General features: G+C 41.4%; 2 protein-coding genes across 3 annotated transcripts in view; both read left to right on the top strand.

Annotated features, from left to right (window-relative positions):
- LOC139161569 (unconventional myosin-Ib-like) overlaps positions 1-20,974 on the top strand; it is a 32,688-nt gene extending 11,714 nt beyond the window's left edge. The window contains exons 1-6 of one of the 2 annotated variants that reach the window (XM_070740875.1): positions 5,596-5,663; positions 10,514-10,676; positions 15,650-15,765; positions 15,910-16,004; positions 18,703-18,807; positions 20,925-20,974. In XM_070740875.1, coding sequence (XP_070596976.1) covers positions 10,557-10,676; positions 15,650-15,765; positions 15,910-16,004; positions 18,703-18,807; positions 20,925-20,956 — 468 coding nt within the window. In that variant the 5' untranslated portion in view covers positions 5,596-5,663; positions 10,514-10,556 and the 3' untranslated portion in view covers positions 20,957-20,974. Of the gene's footprint in view, positions 1-5,595; positions 5,664-10,513; positions 10,677-15,649; positions 15,766-15,909; positions 16,005-18,702; positions 18,808-20,924 lie in introns of those variants that run through there. The other variant, XM_070740874.1, reaches the window with a different exon arrangement.
- The window catches only part of LOC139161561 (unconventional myosin-Ia-like), an 85,728-nt gene continuing 84,862 nt past the window's right edge, over positions 20,946-21,811 (top strand). The window contains exon 1 of the mRNA XM_070740849.1: positions 20,946-20,971. The gene's annotated coding sequence lies outside the window, so the exon portion shown is untranslated. The remainder of the gene's footprint in view (positions 20,972-21,811) is intronic.

Here is a 21,811-nt window from a genome sequence, read left to right as displayed (position 1 = left end):
ATAGTATATTTTGGAGGTTCGATAATAGTAAATAGAAATCTTTGAGGAGAGGAGAGGCCAGGCACCCACACCCTAACCCAAACCCTTGACGTGAGTGAGTGGTGTCAGGTTGGCCACCTTTAAGCCAGTCACATGACCTTTAAGCCACCCCGGTCACATGATCATCAAGTCACTCCCACCTGGTCACATGGACAGCAAGCCACACCCACAAAATAAGCCACAACCACAGAGTGGTAGTAAAAAAAATTTGCAGCTGAGCACAACAATCTCTAACCAGGCAACCTGGTGGCTGGCTTCATTTTTCCGGAATGTACACTGTCAATACACATAGCGGACATTCTGTTGGCAGTCCTTATGTGAAATATTCATTGTGTATGTCTGCGTGTTTATACTAGCCTGTCTAGTATAATGTGGATGAGGAGGCTGCAATGAAAAGCTTTCTCAGCTGTGTATTTTTTTTCTCTTCCAGCTGGCAGTTGTATTTAGGCCTACAATTTTTAGAAAATACTTGGCTTACACAATCCCTACATTTGTAGAAATTCTGGATAACCTTCTGTTTGGATGTGTGATAGCAGCAGCTACAATCTGTGTTTGTGTACGCATGTATATATTTTTCTTTAGAATGACTGACTAATGGTGAAATGGGAGAGCAGGGAGGCAAGCCCACTGCAACAATATAGCCAAGAAGGCTTCAAGAGTTGTAAACCTAATCCTACCTAGCTTCTGCTCTGGCAATCTCACACTACTTACAAGAGCTTACAAAACTTTTGCCAGACCCATCCTCGAATACAACTCATCTGTTTGGAACCCATATCGCATCTCAGACATTAACACCCTTGAAAATGTCCAAAGATACTTCACCAGAAGAGCCCTTCACTCCTCCACTCGAAATATAATACCCTATGAGACTAGACTTTCAATCCTGGGCCTAGAAAGTTTAGAACTAAGACGCCTTAAACATAATCTAAGTATTGCCCACAAGATCATATGCTGCAGCGTCCTGCCTGTCAGCGACTACTTCAGCTTCAACCACAACAACACAAGAGCACACAACAGATTTAAACTTAATATTAACCGCTCCAAACTTGACTGTAAAAAATATGACTTCAGTAATCGAGTTGTCGAAGCGTGGAACTCATTACCAGACTCCATAGTGTCAGCCCCAAACCCCCAACACTTTACCTTTAGATTATCTACGGTTGACCTATCCAGATTCCTAAGAGGTCAGTAAGGGGCGAGTACAAGTGCACTAGAGTGCCTTCCGTCCCCTGTCCTATTGCTCTCCTATATCTCCTATACCTTTCCTCTATTCCTATATCTCTTCTTCTATTCTTTCATTGATATGTTCTATTACTATACCTTCTTTTCTATTATTTCTTAGATATATTTTACTATGAGTATCTCCTCTATAACCTTCATCATGTATTTTACTATGTGTATATTGATATATACCCACTAAAACCCTCATTGTGTATTGGACAAAATAAATAAATAAGTAAATAAAGGCAGGCATTTTCCTGGCGTGGCTTCACCATTCTTATGCAATCTCACTTAGCAAAGCATTTAGCCCTTGTCTAAGTTGTGTCAATGGTTACTTAGTCAAGAGAAGATTCAGCAAGAAAGTACAATAATGCTCTGTCAACAGCACTAATTGTCCAGTCCCTCTTAACACGATCATTAGGGCAGCCATAAAATATCTTTATCGCTGGAAAATAATCCAACAGATTGGATGCTGCAATTTCCCAATGGTAGCTTGTGCAATTCCCAGGTTAAAAAAAGCCAATCCCTTTATCTGCTGAAGAACCTTTCTGTAGAACATGGGTTGGTGATACTGAAAGTTACAAAGATCATAATCCATGCAGGAGCTGGATTAATGGATCTGGAAGCTATTGATTTTGAATTATTGCAGAGTCCTTCTGGTCTTTGACTTCCCTCTCATATAGTAGGGGAGAAATGAGATCCTGGCTCAAGACTTTTTAAGGAGTGGTTCATAGCAGCAATGACCTTTTGGGTCTTTCAGAAGAAGCAAAAGTAGAGAAAAGAAAGGATTTATACTCAGGCAAGAAAAGGCAAATGTAAAAGGACAAATTAGGTGAAATCTGGCTCAAAAGCAGTAACTGTGAGAGGGATCTTGGAATCCCAGTGGACAATCACTAGAATATGAGCCAGTAGTGTGTTGGAGCAGCCAAAACAGCTAATGCAATCCTTGTTTGCTAATGCTAGTAAAGAAGGAGGGATAGTGTCAAGATCACATGAAGTAATTAGTACCACTTTATACAACCTTAGTAAGACCACACCTGGAATACAGTGATCCCTCGATTTTCACGGGGGTTGCGTTACCAGACTGCCGGCGAAAGTCGAATTTCCATGAAGTAGAGATGCGGAAGTAAACACACCATTTTTGGCTATGGACAGCCAAAAACTACCCCCGCGCATCCTTTTCTAAGGCCGCGCAAGAAGCCGGACTTGAACTTGGGGACGGGGAGTGACGAAAGTGTTTTGAATGTCGCCCCCCCCGCCCCCCAGCCCCCTTGCTGCTACCACCCACCCACCCAATCTGCCCCTCTCACCGGCTTTCTTGGGGCATGGTTCCTCCTGCAGCAGTGCTGACGGCTACAGCTTCTTGTCCTCCTCATTCGGCCGCTAGCCGCTCTGAGCACTTTGAGAATGCCCGCCCCTCTCGCAGTCCCTTAGCTGAGAGTGCTTTCGTCCCAGCTGTCAGCGAGGGGGCTGCAGGAAAGGTGGGGCAGGCTTTCTCACAGAGAGAGAGCAACAGACAGAGCATGATAGAAAGGAGAGAGAGAGAGAGAAAGAGAGAGAGAGAGAGAGCAAGAGGGGGGAGAGTGGAAGGTAGAGAGAGAGAGAGAAATGATAGAAAAAAGGGGAGAAAAAAGAGAAATGAGATAATGATTGAAGCAGAATGACAGGAAAGAGAGAGAGAGAGAGAGAGACAAGTGACGCTTTGTGATGACGTATGATGTCATCGGGTGGGAAAAACCGTGGTATAGAAAAAAAACCGCGGAGTATTTTTTAATTAATTTTTTTTTTAAACCGTGGTATAGCCATTTCGCGAAGTTTGAACCCACGAAAATCGAGGGATCACTGTACTGCATTCAGTTTTGGTCACTACATTATAAAAAAAGATGTCATGTTTTTGGAAAGAATGCAGAGAAGAGCAACAAAATAATTAGGATCAGGGGTGCATCCCCACGTGCAATTTTGCTTCGGCATATGCTAAGCAGCTTAAAATCAGCCCGAAACACAGTTGAGGAGTTGATCGGCTGAGCTTCGGAAGGAATAAAGGTCCGTATAAACCAGGGGGGAAAGGAGAGAGGGCCCTATTTAAAGTGGCAGAACAACGATGTCACCAGTGGGTCGCTACCAGTTCAGGAGAAATGGTCTGAACCCGGAAGAACCCACCCGTGATTAGGATCCTGGAGACTAAAACATATCAACAACGGTTGCAGGAATTGGCTATGGCTAGTCTATAGAAAAGGAGGACTAGGGGTGACACGATAGCAGTATTCCAGTAGGAATACTACTGGGTCCCTTCCAACTCTATGATTCTGTAGAAGCAGCAGTACATTTTGGCGAGCGGAGCCTACCTTCTTTTATAACTTCTTGTAAAGATAAACCTTGGGAAGTGAACCAGACTCCTTGGAGAAAAGGCAGTATAAAAATAATTATAGGATCAAATCACTCTTCTAGTGGAGAGAGGAGAAACACTCTTCATGTTTGATAACTGCATCGTGGGCAAAAATGCGATGCTGAAACTATTTCTGGCATGGAGATTCAGCAATGAGAAAAGCTTCTGCTGTGCAGTATAGTCGACGTTAAGATCTGTCACTTGATTTATCTACATTACTTCAGCCATAACATCAAAACAGCTTTGATTGCTAATTCACTTCTGGCTCCAGTACAGGATGATGGTATTTTCCTTTGAAGACTCCATGTAGCTTGAGAACAAAAGGAGTCCTTTTTCTTCAAGGCAAGCTGTCCAGTGACATAAGTAGTACTTCTGTTGGAATTCTAAGGGTTTTTTTTCCTTTTTGAAATGTACTTGTCAGGGCCAAGCAGAGGGCTTTTTCAGTGGTGGGCCCCAGCTTCTCAAATACTCTTATTAAGAAGATGTGTCAAACATGTCTATAGTAGTTTTTATACACTGTATGAAAACATTTTTACTTAAGCATCTTAACATTGTTGTTTCTTGGGCTTGATTCTGAAGTTTTTTGATAGGCATGGCTTATCATTTGTGATTTTTTTTGGGAAGTCTTACTGGACTGACTGATTGACTGACTGACTGACTGATTGATTGATTGATTGATTGATTGATTGATTGATTGATGGATGGATGGATGGATATATATGCCGCCCCTCTCCGAAGACTCAGGACGGCTTACAACATATAGAAAAAAACAATAGAAATATCCTAAATCCAATTTTAAGGTAAAAACTAACTAATCTAAAACTCAGGTTCCTTAAAAATCAGTCACTCCCATTCAAACAATCAAACATACATTAAATACATTACATGATTTAGCCAGGAGACTAATATCTAATATCCCCAGACTTGTTGGCAGAAATGGGTCTTCAAGTTCTTGTGGAAGGTGAGGAGGGTGGGGGCGGTACGAATCTCTGGGGGGAGCTGGTTCCAGAGGGCCGGGGGCCCTGCAGAGAAGGCTCTTCCCCTAGGCCCCTCCAGACAACATTGTCTAGTTGACGGGACCTGGAGAAGGCCAACTCTGTGAGACCTGACCGGTCACTGGGGTTCATGCAGCAGAAGGCAGTCCCGTAAGTAATCTGGTGCCATGCCATGTACTCAGCTGCTGTGGCCTAGAGGTGGAGCTCTTGTCTCACAATCAGGAGGTTGTGAGTTTGATCCTAGGTAGAGGCAGATGGTAAGGGTCTCTTGCTTGGGCAGGGGGTTGGACTAGATGACCTGCAAGGTCCCTTCCAACTCTGTTAATCTGATCTGAAATGATGGAATAAAAATAATGTATATAAGAATTCAGCAATATCCTAAAAGAAACCCCTCTTTCTGGATTTCTGTGGGCAACCTCAAGGCTCCCAGAAAGGCTTAGTTTAAAATAATTGGATGTTGTGGCTCAAGATCTGCAGATGAGTTTGAGATTTCTATTGTGCCTTGGCAGTAGGCCCTTGCAGCATCCTCGGAGGGGCAGGCAAGAGGGGCTCAGACTATCAAAAGTAACATCAGTGTCACAATGCAAATCCCGCCACTTTCCAAATTCATTGTGGTGTCTTACACAGGCCCCCAAAGGGGGGGGGGGAGTTAGGAACTGATGCCACAATCCTGCTTTCAATCTTTTTCTGAAAGCAACAGGATCCTGCAGACACAGCTGGTAATCTCTAGATTCTGGACCGCAAGTCTAGGCAAGCAGTTAAGTTGCTTACAAAATAGCAATCCCTTTTGAAGAAGACCGAAGTAGCAAACTATTCAGGATTTTGTTTTTTACTTTTTACAGGGATCAATGCTTTTGAACCAGAAGGAAAGAGGTTAAATGCTACCAAGAAGCATGGGATAAAGGGCTGGCAAAGACTCCAGTGAGCTAGAGCAGGAAGTTGCATCAACCACAGCTGTCAGCTGGTGTAGGAATCAATGGGGCTACAGGATGTATATATGACAGGTGGAAGGAAAGAAGGAGGTATACTCAAAACATTTCCAAATTGGTAGTCTTTAGGTCTTTCTATACATGTTTCCCTTGCAAAGGCAACCTATCTATGTTGATCAAAGAAAGGGGGGGGGAGAGAGAGAAAGAGAGAGAGAAGGAGCAATCCACAATTCAGAGCTGAGGAAGCTTCATGGATGAGAAGTGAAACATCTTCAAAGAAAAACCAGAAAGTTCAGTTGCCTTTTGAAAAAGCATCCTTGGTTCCCCAATTCAGAGTTGGGCATTACATTCTATCTCTAAGATGGAGGAGTCTGCATTTGTTAGGATACTTGCTAACTTGTTCTTGCCTCTTCTATAAGGAGAATACCAGATGCTCAAAACCACAGCATTGTTTCTTTCAAAATTAAAGGAGTATAGAGCAGTGCTCTTACAATCATTTATGGAACAAATCTACATGCTAAACCATGAACCAGGATTTCTACAGTATTTGAGTTTTGACACCTGAGGTGTCACAGCTGCCAAACCGGTGGCCCGCGGGCCAGATGCATCACACACAGGCCATACCCATCCTTGCTCAAGGCAAAAAATGTCATGATAGGTCACATGACATCACGCCCCGTGATCAAGATTGACACCTGTGAGCTAGCTGAACATGGGTTTGCTTGGTTGCCTGTTTTAATTACTTCATAAGCCCTATCTGGCCACCCTCTCACAAAGCAACTCTGGAACAACTAACAAGGTTTATAATCATCCAAAGAAGATAACTGATATAATAATAAATAAGATGAGATACAGTAAACCATATTGCTGGCATCTTGAATGAACCCAGCGAAAATCTTGTGACTTCTTAAAAGTTCATGGCCCAGTGTAACATGTTTCATTTGATTGGAAAGAGTTTGTTTCCTTGAAAGGAATAGCTTTGCACCTCTAATCCAAGCATCTCATAATGGACTACAACTGTGTAGAGGTTTTTGCACAATGTCAAGACTACGTATGCTGGAAGTTTGTTCCAAGCATCTACTACTCTTTCAGTAAAATAATATTTTCTCACATTGCTTCTGATCTTTCCCCCAACAAACCTCAGATTGTGCCCCCTTGTTCTTGTGTTCACTTTAATAGGAAAGGGAACACAAGAATAAGGGGGCACAATCTGAGGTTAGCTGTGGGAAAGATCAAAAGCAACATGAGAAAATATTTTATTGAAAGAGTAATAGATGCTTGGAACAAACTTCCAGCAGACGTGGTTGATAAATTCACAGTAACTGAATTGAAACATGCCTGGGATAAACACATATCCATCCTAAGATAAAATACAGGAAATAGTATAAGGGCAGACTAGATGGACCATGAGGTCTTTTTCTGCCATCAATCTTCTATGTTTCTATGTTTCTAATGTTGACGTAGCTTCCCTTTGGAAATTTTAATGTAGAAATAAATCTAATAGCATTGGCCAGTTGTGAGGAGAAAGATTGCAAAGAGCAGATGAGAGAAGGCTATCTGCCTGTCCACCAATCACATTTAGTGACTATTACAGTCCTGAAAAACTCTTAAAACTTCATAAGATTAAAAAAAGATAAACAATACGTTAAAATCTACTTTATGGGAAAATGCTATTAGATTTGGGTTTTTTAAAATAAAGGTGAAGGAAACTGGTCTACTTCGCAGATTTATTAGAAGGCTTAAAGTTTTTGAGCTTCATGTAACTTTTTTGGATACATAACTTTTGTGAATGGACAAGGTGTAACCAGCCTCCTTCTAATTAAAATGTAGTTCTCCTCCTTCCATGTTTACAATGACTGCAAGGAGTATATATCTTTCCATTTCCCCCAGCACCACTATTCAGTCAGAAACCTCTTGGATGAGAAGTGAATGTCTTCAAGGAAAATACAAAAAGAATTTTCCAGTTGCCTTTCAGAAAAGGACCTTTGGGACAATCATGAACTGGAATGACTGAGAATCTCTATAGACAGTGAAGGGCTACCAAAATTTTTACTACCACACTGTGGACGTGGCTTATGCAGGATGCCCTGCATTTTCTTTCTACATCTTTCAGTACAAATTGGGTGCTCTGGGGTGGAGCTCCATTTTTGCTAACACACTGTGCCCCCCCCCCCCCCGGTCTGGGCAACAGCCCACCCCTGTCTATAGACATTTACAAATCTTGAAGCCACTTGAAGGAGTGGAGAAAGTGCTGAGCCCTGTGGCACACCAAAGAGGAGTAACTGTGGGCTGGACCTCTCACTCCCTATCAACACAGATTGGGACCGGTCTTGCAGAAAGGAGCTCCTTGGAGAGTTCACTCTTGCCAGAGTTCATAAACATGTGTGACCAATGCCATTTCTGTCTCACAACCTGACTAAACGAGTCTTCGGAGAAGGGTGGCATACAAATCTAATAAATAAACAAACAAACAAGCAAATAAATAAATAAATAAATAAAATAAAAAAATAAAAAAGGCCACTTAGTGACCTCTTTGCTTAATGACTGAGTTCCTGGTCCCAACTGTGATGATGATTAAATGATGATTATATTGTGGAATATAATCTATGCAGTCATAATTTTCTTGGAAATTATTCACTGGCGCATTAATAGTCCATTTCAGATTTCTATGCTATTTAATCTGCATGAGCACATTGAGAAGGAAGATCAGGCTTGGATCTCATTGTATGTGCCTTTATTGACTTTATTGAACGCTGCTGTGACGGGTGCCCAAGATTTGTGCACGATAGGTGCCCAAGATTTTTCTTGCCAGTTGCTGAGTTTTGAACTTTTTGGCTGAAGGAGAATGGGTATGGCGCCTCTGCATTGATTGACGTTTGCTCTCTGGAATATGGTGATAAGCCCAAATTTCATCTCCTGTCACTATACGGTTGAGAAAAGCCTCTCCTTCAAACTCAAAACGGTCAAGAAATTCTCGTGCAGCACTGACTCTGTTGATTCTGTGTGCTTCAGTAAGCATCTTGGGCACCCATCGCAGCAGCATTCATGCCCTTAGCATTCAGGTAGTGTATTACAGCACACACTTCACATTTGTAGTGAAACAGAATGAGGATGCTCATGTCTAACCTTCACCACAACACCAGTTGATGATCTACTGACCACTGGTACTGCTCATTCTCTTCCGCTGGCTTCCCGCTACACAATGGTAATACCAATTTCCCCTGTGAACATTCCCCATGAGACTTACGTGCCTTGTAACCTTACTTTCTGGTTAAACCTCATACAGTCAATCAAGTCTGTAATGAGGCAGTTGATGCTTTACTACATATTCTTTTTATAAGAGGGAGATACATTTTTTTGCTATGCAAAATGCCTCTTTTCCAGATAATACATAGAACTGTCTAGTCTATTGTATTTCATCTCTGTTGTTATTATACATTACCTTTACATCAAACTGCATTTCTAGTGAACTGCCCATTTATATGTTCTGTGGGGCTCTCTGGCAGACTCCTCCCAAAAATTCACAGGTACAAATTTCAGACACACATACGTTTGAAAATTCAAAACAATGTTCTTTATAATGAAAAGTCACTTAAACTAAGCCCTCTTTTGGTATAGCAAAGAGCACTCTTCTCCAACCAAACTGGTAATTTGTACAAGTCCCTTATCAGTTCTGTGATACTTAGCTTGCAGTGTGAGGCAATTCACAGTCCTTCTTCTTTCACAAAGTGAAACACACTTTGCTCTGGTTTAGTTTCAAAGCGGGGAAAAATCAGCACACAAAAAGTCAAAGTCAGTAAAGCAGTCACGAAACACAACGATCAGATAATCCTCCACAATGGCCAAACCCACAGGCTGCATCATAATAGAGAAGTAACTTTCCACTGAAAATAAATTTAACAGTGGTCTTTACAGAGGAAACAGTATTCTAGATATGTAATGACTGATGAAACTTAGCTCATAACATGAAGTTTAGGGAAGTATCAATGTAATTGAGATAAAGATAATAAATTGAATAAATATAAGAGAGAGACTAATTCGGGATTTATCTAGAGTCTGGAGTATAATTATTTTGCAAAGATATCCATTTATATGATTGATTGGCTGATTATATGTCATCAAATCATTTTTGATGCCTAGCAATTGGATGGATTTTCTCCATGGCAATCTGTCTCTAATCTGATCTTTCTGATCTTTGAATGGTGCCCATTACCTCTGTAATTGAGTTCATCTACCATGCTGCCGGTCATCCTCTTCTTATATTTCCTTTCATTTTCCCAGCATCACAGCCTTTTTTCCTGAGACCAAAATCTTCACATAGTGTCCAGAATAGGATAATTTGAATCGGATCTTTTAAGCCTCAAGAGAACTCTTGATCGATTTGTTCAATGGTTCATCAGTTTGTTTTCTTGGTTGTCCATGGCATTCTTGGGATCCCTTTGAGGTGGGGTGATGCAGTGGTTAGAGGGCAGCACTGCAGGCTACTTCAGCTAACTGCTAGCTGTAGTTCATCAGTTCAAATCTCACCAATGGCTCAAGATTGACTCAGCCTTCCACCCTGAGATGGGCAAAATGAGGACCCAGATTGTTGGGAGAAATATACTAATTCTGTAAACCTCTTAGAGAGGTCTGTAAAAGCACTTATGAAGCGGCATATGTCTAAATGCTACTAAATGCTACTGCTACTTTTCCAAAACATCAATTTATATGCCATTCTCTAAACTGCAAAATCTGTTAAGCAGTGACCTCGATCATCTTAATTATTTCATAATAATTGGGCTTTATGATTTTGCACTTTATTATCTATGCATCATCATTGGAACCAAGAATGAAACCAAGAATCTGCAATTGTTTTTCATTATGTGAAAATCTCTTGACTGTGAAAATCTCTTGACCGTGTGGCAAAACCACCTGGATTTAACCTGTGACTCACTCATTTGCAGGTTTTTTTCCTCTGTCTTTGGAATCCCGGCCCTTCTTGCAACCATGGAGAGCATGGTGGTGCTTGATTCTGTGGGCGTAGCAGACATGGTGCTGTTGGAGCCACTGACTGAAGACACATTGATGCAGAACTTGAAGAAACGCTTCGAACATCAAGAAATCTATGTAAGTGGAGATGGGGAAGGATACCTAGAGCAACAGATCTGGGAATCTTTTCATTTAGGGTCAACAAGATTGGAATCTGCAAAGATCTATTATGATGCATGCAATCAGAGCAGCTACTTTCACTGTTGCAACCACCACTACTATCCTAAAAAGGAGGGGAAAAAGAATACAAGGGGTGGGAAAAAAAGCATCCCCCCCCCAAAAAAATGAAACAACAGGAGAATGATCCATGTATCTTCTGTTCCTTATTGTGGGTAGACAATTTCCTCTGATTAAACCAGGCAATTCTTTACATAGAGGACCCCTTCCATTTTGAGAGCAGTCACTTCTCAAAATTGAAACGATGATGATGATGATTATTATTATTATTATTATTATTATTATTATTATTATTATAACACTCTGTTGTGAGCTTCCCAGAGTCCTTGGGGAATTGAGCAGCATATAAATTAAACTAATAATAAATAAATATCATCATCATCATCATCATCATCATCATCATCATCATCATTATAGTTGGTCACGCAATCAGGCAGACTGGTTTTAATATTTTATATACTGGTATCTATTGAGTCCTTCCCAAGATTTGGGATAGGCAGATATTGTTGTTAGATGGTCCTTCAAGAGTTCCACCCCAGAGCACCCAATTTGTACTGAAAGATGTTGAAAGAAAATGCATAAGCCACGCCCCAGATAGAATAGAATAGAATAAAATAGAATTTTATTGGCCAAGTGTGATTGGACACACAAGGAATTTGTCTTGGTGCATATGCTCTCAGCAAACAAAAAAGAAAAAGATACATTTGTCAAGAATCATGTGGTACAACACTTAATGATTGTCATAGGTGTCAAATAACCAATGAAGAAACAATCAAAACTAATACAAATCTTAGGATACAAGCAACAAGTTACAGTTCATACAGTTCTAAGTGGGAGGGAAAGGATGATAGGAATGATGAGAAAAACTAGTAGAAATAGAAGTGCAGATTTAGTAAAAAGTCTGACAGTGTTGAGGGAATTATTTATTTAGTAGAGGGATGGCGTTTGGGAAAAAACTGTTCTTGTGTCTAGTTGTCTTGGTGTGCAGTGCTCTGTAGTGACATTTTGAGGGTAGGAGTTGAAACAGTTTGTGTTCAGGATGCGAGGGGTCAGTAAATATTTTCCCCGCCCACAGTGTGGTAGTAAAAATTTTGGTAGCCCATCACTGTGTTAAAGATACCCTCATAGGATGTAAGCTGCTCCAGGTTAAAGCTGCCTTTTGCAGTTGATTGATGTTGATTTTGTCAATAGTGTTTCAGAAGTCTTGGAATTGCATCCCAGGAGATCATTATTATTAAATGTGTATCCTGCTTTTTCTAGATATAACTCAATCTGGTGAATATACCTAATGTTTCTGTCTCCTATTTTCCGCACAATCACAACTTGTGATGTGGGCTAGGCTGAGGTAGAACCCCAAATCACCCAACCAGTTTTCATGCCGAAGGGAAGCCTACAAGTCCCCATCTCCTGGTTTCGAAGCCAGGACCTTCACCACAACACCAATGTTGGTGCACAATCTGTTCAGAGGGAGCTCTGTACTGTGTGTTCAACCATAGGAAATGTTAAGGGGGTTCCAGATAGTAGTGGGTTCTAAAACACTCTGCTACCGGTTCCCTCTCATGCTCATGCACACATGCAACATTACTGAAGCATCCTGGGTGGATGAGTGAAGCCTCCTGCCGCCGGCGCTACTGGTTCTTAGAACTGCAACCCACTGCTATTTCCAACCTAAAAAATATTTGTATTTTTCATGGTCACTTTTTATTAACAAATTTTGCTTTAAAAGCCAAGGAAGGACTGGGCTATAAGAGAATACAATGCATAGTCAGCAGAGAATAACTAATAGCATTGCAAAAATCAATGGAAAGTTAACTTGCATGTATCTCCTAAGTACTAATAATTTGGTCCTTGTATCATTGCCATTTATTTATACAGAGTACACAAATATTTAATAAGGGATTTTAAATAAAGAGGTCCCAACCCACAGGAGTTTATTTCTTTTTAAAAAATCCATTACAATCAGATTTAACTCTGCCTAGCACAGAAGATCATTGGAAAAAGTACTGAAACTAATTGCCTCGGCTCATTCATGGCAGGTGGCAGCACCTTGCGGCACCTACACTGGGAAACATGAGTCTGAGTTTCCCACCCAGTTGAAAGTTCATATCCCTTGTCCTCCACAAACAAACTTGTCATGTTGTCCACTTGGATTGTGCCAGTGTGACAAGTCCTTCCTCTGCTTCCGCCCAGGTGGATGGGTATGGGATGGCCTTGAACCACTCAAAAGAATACATTGTGGCTGCATCTGTTTCCTAATGAAAATCACCCCTCCCAAGTTCCCATAAACATCAGGCCTTCTATAGATAATGTGGCAAGCTGTTAATTTATCACCAACTTCTGCACCGGCTTGACAGGCAGCCTGCCCTCAAGAAAAAAGCATATCCTGCACCTATGTAGGACTATTCTTTCTTTCTTTCTTTCTTTCTTTCTTTCCTTCCTTCCTTCCTTCCTTCTTTCTTTCTTTCTTTCTATACATGTATGTATGTATGTATGTATGTATGTATGTATGTATGTATGTATGTTTATGAACTCATCAAGAGTTGAGTTTGGTTCAAAGGAGTCTTAACTTTCTATCAGATGAAATAACCCTCTCTATGGAGTCTTCCTGTGTGTTTTCTTTTTCTCTGGTGCAACCAGTTGAAATAGTGCATAGTATCCATTGATCTGTAGCATGGGAATATATTCTCCTAGAATCATCAGTTATCAGATGAGATTAGATGGAATGGAGGGAAGATGTGGAAGTGAAGGAGCTGTGCGAAAAGGGAATAAGGGAAAGGCCAGTTAAGTAGGGCAGGTGTCAGGCTCCAAAACCAAGAAAGACATGTTGAATTTCATATTGTTTCTCAGCTATAGACAGAAATCTTGCCAAACTAAAACAAACTGTTTGCATCATTAAAAATATACTCTGAGAACTCATAGGAGGATATGACTTGGTGTTTTTTCTCCCAATCAAACTATCCAAACTTTGCTGTCTGTTGCTTCTCTGGAATGCAGCCCCTCCCTCCCTCCCTGGACTCCAGACTATATTCCACCACAGCAGCAGGGTCCCACTTAACCAGATTACTCCTCTTTAACACAGGTAGTATTAAACGCTACGGCCAAAATTGAGCCCCAAATTTCCATTGCCAAGTAAAACAGTTGTTAAGTGAGTTTTGCCCCATTTTACGACCTTTCTTGTTACTATTAAGTGAATCACTGCAGTTGTTGAGTTAGTAACACAGCTGTTAAGTGAATCTGGGTTTCCCCATTGACTTTGCTTGTCAGAGATTTGCAAAAGGGGATCCAATGACCCCGGGGGACACTGCAATCGTCATAAATATGAACCACTTGCCAAGCATCTGAATTTTGGTCATGTGACCAAGGAGACGTTGCAAGGGTTGTAACTGTGAAAACCAGTCATAAGTCACTTTCTTCAGTGCTGTTTCAAATGGTCACTAAACAAATGGTTGTAAGTCGGGGACTACCCATACCTGATTTATAGTAATGGGCAGAGCTGAATTTCCCCTGCTAGTTCTACAGAGCTTAGTTAACGTGACATGACACTGCTGAAACTGGAAAGATCAATGGAATTTATCCATGTTTTTAGGAGACCTGCAGTGGGTGGATTTTCTTTACCGGCACTAGCAGGATCAGACCAAGGCATTATATTGCCAAATCCTAAACCCTGGAAGAGGCCTTCTCTTGGCCCATATACAAAACTGTCAGGTCTGGCAAATTGTTCTTTCTTGTTGCCTCTGTTTTGGCAGTGGTTGCTGAGCAGATGCCTTGCTCTGCTCAGTGAATGGGACCAGGCTGTTTACTTATTTATTTTATTTACTGATTTTATTCAACTTCTAGTACCGCCCAATCCCGAAGGACTCAGGGCGGCTTACAACAATATAACAATATAAGGATACAAATGCAATAAAAAAGAAGTCAAATAAGAAAAATCTAAAAATGTAAACCCCAATTAAAAAAACCCCGTAACTCAATCAACCCAGGCAACACACACACATACGTACAATATAATTGGCCATGACAGATGTAAGTTTCGTGTTTGCCTGCCAATTAGGAAAAAAAATGTTGAGCAAGAAGATCATGGCAATGAGGCCTCTTTGCTTCCTGGTCCTCCCACCACCCTGGTCTTCCTGACCCAGAGTAGGAAATAGGTATAGACGCAAATGGCAATGGTGAACCAAAGAAACAGATGTCTTTGGAGGTTTTCAGTCATCCAGACCATGGTTGTCCCAAAGGTGCTTTTTCAAGAGCCAACTGGACTTCCTGGTTTTTCTTTGAAGACGTTTCGCTTCTCATCCAAGAAGCTTCTTGGAAACGTCTTCCAAAAAAAAATAATAGAAAGTCCAGTTGCCTCTTGAAAAAGCACCTTTGAGACAAAGGGACCGATCCAAACTTTGACTCTTTCTCCTACAGCAGTGATGGCGAACCTATGGAATGGATGTCACAGGTGGCTCATGGAGCCATTGCCCTAACTCAGCTCCAATGTGCATGTGTGTGCTGGCCAGCTGATTTTTGACTCTCCCGGAGACTCTGGGAGGGCATTTTTGGCTTCCAGAGAGCCTCCGGGGGGTGGGGATGGGGGAGGATGTTTTTACCCTTTCCCGGTTCCAGGGAAACCTTTGCAGCCTGGGGAGAGTGAAACACGAGCTTACTGGGACCACCAGAAGTTGGGAAACGGGCCATTTCCAGGTTCCAGAGGACCTCCAGGAGTGGGGGAGCTGTTTTTGCCCTCCCCAGGCATTGAATTATGGATGTGGGCACTTGGGCACATGCACACACTCTTTTGGCACCCAAGGAAAAAAAGGTTCGCCATCACTGCCCTACAGCCTGAGCACTGCCATCTTGCTAATGAGAACAACCTATTTCTGCTTCCACAGACCTACATTGGGAATGTGGTGATCTCGCTGAACCCATATAAGCCGCTGCCCATTTACTCGGCCGAAAAGGTGGAAGAGTACAGGAACTGCAACTTCTTTGCCGTCCAGCCTCACATGTAAGTGAGATGGGAACAGGAGTGGGCATGATCCTACCAAACAACTCTCGAGAATGGATTCCAAGGGATGAGTGGGAGAAGGCAGAGTTCCTGGGGGGATCCAAAGCAACAGCCCTCTTCACTCTTCTCCCTGTGTTTGCCCAGTTATGCCATTGCGGATGATGCTTACCACTCATTGAAGAATCAAGACAAAGATCAATGCATCCTTATTACTGGCGAGAGCGGGGCCGGAAAAACAGGTGAGTTCTGGGTTCCTCAAGATGGGCATAGAGAAAAGAAAGCATTGGCAAGAGGCGACTCCTAGCCAAGCTTGGCGGAGCTTGGAAGGGACAGAAGAAAACCAGAGGTGGGGTCACTCATGAATTGCATTGATTACTACAGGAACAGGTAGGGGATGAAACACCAAAAGAGATGGGAAAGTCTTCAAAGCAAGACGATTTGTTGCACAATCATCTTATCCCATCCTCAAACTTTGTGGGGGGAGGATGTTCTGATGACTTTGCCTAACATTTGTCATTCTGCTTCTTCTGTCCTTTTTCTTGCTTAGTGTATTTGAAGCGCTCTGAGATGAGGAAAGATCAATGCATTTTTCAACCGTCATCTAAGTAGCATTGGAGCAGACCTCTCTTGAAGGGCTCTCTTTAGATAAATACATTTTAATATGAGCTTTCTCAAATCGATGAGACATAATATAGAAGCAGAGAGGGGAGGAATGTAGGGGCAAAGTGGTTCATTAGAATTAGTTAAGGGGCAGTGCCAGATGTCTACAAATTTAAGCAATTTAAGCAAACTTACACAGCCTGTGTTGAAGTGGGCTACAATACCCCTCATCCCTAGTCAGCAAATCCTATTGGCTCTATTCCTTGGAATGGTAGCAGCAGTTGTGCAACCAATTAGGGACTAGCAGGTTGGAGAGAATTCCTTATAATTGTTACTGCTTCGGTGGCAAATTACATGGAAATTATTCCTCCATGAGGGATACTGGTAATATTCCTGATTGACATGGAGTGATATAATAGATGCACTCTCTCCTTCCTAAATAACATAAACCTGATGCCTACAAGTAATTCAGATTGAAGTTCTAAATGCATTCTATGATCACAAGGAGGAAGTCCTTCATGATTTTAGAGGGCTTAAGCATTGGGGCACAGATTGCTTCAAATTGTGGGTCTCTCTCCAGAGAAATAAAAAGAGTTACTGCAGTTTTGGAGTATAAGACACACCGGAGTATATGACACACCTCAGTTTTGTGGAGAAAAACATAGAAAAAAGGCCTCTGCCTCCCAGCAATTTGCCAAACAGCACAGATTATATACACTGTTTGCTGTGTATTTCTGTGCATGTGTGCCTGACCCATAGAAATAGCAAAGAATTGGAGAAATGTACACTATGGCAGTATGTTAATGCCAGAAAGTTTTCTTAAATGTAAGAAATTATTACATACCTCCCAATTATTTAACTAGATCTACTCCAAACATGACTAAGTCAGGGTTTAATTCAGCTGCCTTATCTTAATACTAAAACAGGTCATTGTTACATTTCAGATTATATTTTTACAGATCTTTAAAACTGATAAGGCTTTCTGGAAGTATACATTGTCTAGAACAATAATAAAGCGGTCTTTAAAAATTAAGTCTAATAACTTGAACGTTCTGTAGACATTTATAGTTATTATTTAGCTTCTTGCATCCAGATTCAGCAACTGATTAGGACAAAAAAATAGAATTCTGCCTCTACCTCTTCATGGAGCTAAAGCTACTTTAGTTTCACTTTCATTTTAGCGGGTAGCTTGCCTTGCAGCCTCAGTCAGCTGAGAGTCAGGAAGCTAATATCTATCTATCTATCTATCTATCTATCTATCTATCTATCTATCTATCTATCTATCTATCTATCTATCTATCTATCTATCTATTTTGTCCAATACACAGTGAGGGTTTTAGTGGGTATATATCTATATACACATAGTAAAATACATGATGAAGGTTATAGAGAAGATACTCATAGTAAAATATATCTAAGAAATAATAGAAAAGAAGGTATAGTAGTAGTAGTAGTAATAATAATAATAATAATAATAATAATAATAATAATAATACTGAGTTAATTGGCTTAATAGGCTCTGTTCTACTTGCTGCAAGGAAGTAAATTGCTGGGAGGCAGAGGGTGAGGGTAGCTGGGTGGCTGGGGCTACATTCGGTCTATAAGACATACCCAGGTTTTCACCCTCTTCTAGGGGGTTAACACGTGCATCTTATACTCCCAAAAATATGGTATATGAGACTGGATAGGCACCTACTTTAGGTATTTATTTATTTATTTATTAGATTTTTATGCCGCCCTTCTCCTTAGACTCAGGGCGGCTTACAACATGTTAGCAATAGCACTTTTTAACAGAGATAGGCTATTGCCCCCACAATCCAGGTCCTCATTTTACCCACCTCGGAAGGATGGAAGGCTGAGTCAACCTTGAGCCGGTGATGAGATTTGAACCGCTGACCTTCAGATCTACGGTCAGCTTCAGTGGCCTGCAGTACAGCACTCTACCTGCTGCGCCACCCCGGCTCATTTTGCTTAGTAGTGGATTCCTGCTGAGGATTTTTCCTGAGTAGGGAATAAAATAGGATAACATATGCCCCTTCTCCTCTTTTTTGTCCCTTCCAGACAGTCATACTGACTATCTGGATGAGTGCCTGAAATATTTTTTGGTAGTGACATGTCCTTGCATCCTTTTTAGAGACTAAGAGAATGAGAGAGAAAAAGATTGGCCCAAGCTGACCCAGCTGCCTTATGCCTCTAGGGAAGGATTAGATCTCACAGCTTTCTGATTTCTAGCCTTGTGTCTTATCCACCTCACCAAAACTGGATCTTTTCAAATATCCCTACCAAGCTGTATATTCTCTCACTGATTCTTTGCCACTCATACCTTTTCTTCATTAGAGGCCAGCAAGTTAGTCATGTCCTATGTGGCAGCTGTATGTGGAAAAGGGGAGGAGGTGAATCGTGTCAAGGAACAGCTGCTACAGTCCAATCCTGTCCTGGAAGGTATGTACTCACAGCCTTTGTAACAGATGGGAAGGGGAGGGATCAAGTCTATAGAACAGTGATGGTGAATCTTTTTTGGATTATGTGTCAAAAGAGGGTGTGTGGGTGTGCTAGCATACGTGCATGGAGCCACACCCCTTTCATCTCCCCCCCATGCATGCGCGCACCCCTGTGCTACCCCCACGCATGCACACAGGCCTCACTGAAGCTTGGAACATGAAAAAACAGCCAAATGGGCAAAACGGAAGTTCAGAAAAATGGACTTCTGGTTTGCCCATTGTGCTGTTTTGTGCACTCTGAGACTTCAGGAAGCTTCTCTGATCCCTCCGGAGTGCAAAAAACAGCACAAGGGGCAAACTGGAAGTCCGTTTTTCTGAATTTCCGGTTTGTCCATTTGGTGGGTTTTTTTCACTCCATGAAGCATCCAGAGGGTGAAACAGCCTTTCTCAAGGCCGAAAATCACCTGAACAGCGTGCACATTTATTTATTTATTTATTATTTGGATTTGTATGCCGCCCCTCTCCGAAGACTCGGGGCGGCTCACAACAAGTGTAAAACAAATCATAAATAATTCAATTAATTAAAATATTTAAAGATTTAAAAAAACCCATATACTAACAGACACACACACAGGCATACCATGTATAAATTAAATGTGCCCAGGGGGAGATGTTTAGTTTCCCCATGCCAGACGGCAAAGGTGGGTTTTGAGGAGTTTACGGAAGGCAGGAAGAGTAGGGGCAGTTCTGATCTCCGGGGGGAGTTGGTTCCAGAGAGTCGGTGCCGCCACAGAGAAGGCTCTCCCCCTGGGGCCCGCCAACCGACATTGTTTAGTTGACGGGACCCGGAGGAGGCCCACTCTGTGGGACCTAATCAGTCGCTGGGATTCGTGCGGCAGAAGGCGGTCTCGGAGATATTCTGGTCCGATGCCATGAAGGGCTTTAAAGGTCATAACCAATACTTTGAATTGTGACCGGAAACTGATCGGCAGCCAATGCAGACTGCGGAGTGATGGTGAAACATGGGCATACCTGGGTAAGCCCATGACTGCTCTCGCAGCTGCATTCTGCACGATCTGAAGTTTCCGAACACTTTTCAAAGGTGTGCTGGAGCGAACATAGGGCAAGTTCTCGTGTGCCCTCTGAATGGCTCCACTTCCTACCTGTGGCATGCGTGCCATAGGTTCGCCATCACAGTTATAGAAGATGGTCAGTACTTATAGGCATTCACTGGGCAATTACCGATTATCACATTTTCCCATAATGCAAAAATCAGTATTTTGTTGCTGAGAAAGTGCAGATCTCCCAGTTGGACACCGACACTGCATTAGCAGTGGTTATAAGGAGTGGTTGTTGGAGGGGTTTTTTCACAGCTGAGTCAAAGACCTACTGTCCAGTTCTTGATTTCAATGGTCAACTCACCATGGGCCAATACACCATGAAAAATTCCACGCAGGATAACTCAACACAATAAATGTTACTTGCCACTATTTCTTCAACATTATTTACATTTCTGTCAATGGAAATAATATCACAGAAACAGTAGTGGGTAACATTTACTGCACTGCATGGAATTGGCTGTGGTGAGTTGTCCTGCAGCAAGATGGCCATGCCAAGTTGGCTGTGGCAAACTCATCTTTTCCAACATTTCCAGAAGTATCCCCAACATGTTGGTTGGAATTCTCCCTGTGCTTATTGGCTGTACTGGTTGGCTAATATGTTTGAAGGCACCAAATTGGGAAACACTAATGCACTGATAATTGTTTTTCCTATTATTGATCTACATTGCACCAGAGTTCTCCAAATTGACCAGTATTGACCCCCAACTACCCATGGGATTATTCATTGTTGTTATTGTTGTTATTCATAGTACTATTAATTAAAGTAATATTTATTAAATTATTTTCATATAATGAATGTTTGGGGGTCAATGAACAATCTGAAACTTTATGAAGGTGGTCAATGAATGAGCCTTTTGGGGACCCCTGGTCTATATTTACTGGTATATTGCCTTCCTAATCTTGCTCCCAGGCTTTATAATGCTGTGCTGCCAGCAGCTAGGCTAGCCTACAAAATTATTCCTAGGGAAATGAGCAATTTTTCCCTGTCTTCTTTCAGCCTTTGGGAATGCCAAAAACCATCCGCAATGACAACTCCTCCGATTTGTAAGTACTTGATGGACAATTACTTCTGAGTGGATCTAGCACAACTTCCAATATTCTTAGAAGATATGCATTAAAAATCTAGACTTGGAAGCAAGCCTAGTTTTACAGTCTTTTCAAATCCTGAGTCCTGCATCACAATTCTGCAACTCAACTGGTGCATAAAGATAAATTGGATGATCCGGCCTACATAAATGACAAGGGTCAATTAAACATTCTGCATAATTTATTCTGCTTCTGCTCATCAAGTAGATTTATCTTTTATTTTTTGAAATGGTGGAAATGCTTCTTTATTCTCTCTCTTTTTTTCTGTCTCACACCCAAACTTACTTGGACTTTTCCAGGTACACATTTTCCATTTTTGTTGTTTTGAAGGCTAAAATGTTTTTAACAAGATTAGAATTATTGGGAAATAGAATTGTGGCTCAACCTGTACAATTAAATCACACTTAATGTTTACCCTGATTTCAGAAGAGCAGAATGAATGATGTAAGCACTTCCTGGAATCTACCAAGATAATTCTTGTGTAAAGCAATATTTCATTGTTGTCTTTTACAGTCCGTTCCCTTGTATAAAATGTAAGAAAATTGTGCTGTGAAGCAGTTGCTATAGAAGGAAAAAAACCCATAGTTTAAATGCATTTCTAACTGGACATGTTGTAGTTCATGAAAGTGCATTAACAATGGAAGTTGTGTCTCAACATCTTTCATGTTGCAGTAATGAGATTTTAGAGCAAAGAAGGAAAGAATAATAATCTTTAGTCCCTCTCATGGCAATTCTCTCATCTAGATCCCATACGTAGCTTTTACTTGTGCACTGCAGAATGTATACACATCAAATGTA

The sequence above is a fragment of the Erythrolamprus reginae genome, chromosome 2 (assembly GCF_031021105.1).
Source record: "Erythrolamprus reginae isolate rEryReg1 chromosome 2, rEryReg1.hap1, whole genome shotgun sequence".
NCBI classification, from domain to species: Eukaryota; Metazoa; Chordata; class Lepidosauria; order Squamata; family Dipsadidae; genus Erythrolamprus; species Erythrolamprus reginae.
The sequence above is the reverse complement of the archived record's forward strand: the minus strand, read 5'-3'. Positions and strand labels throughout refer to the sequence as shown.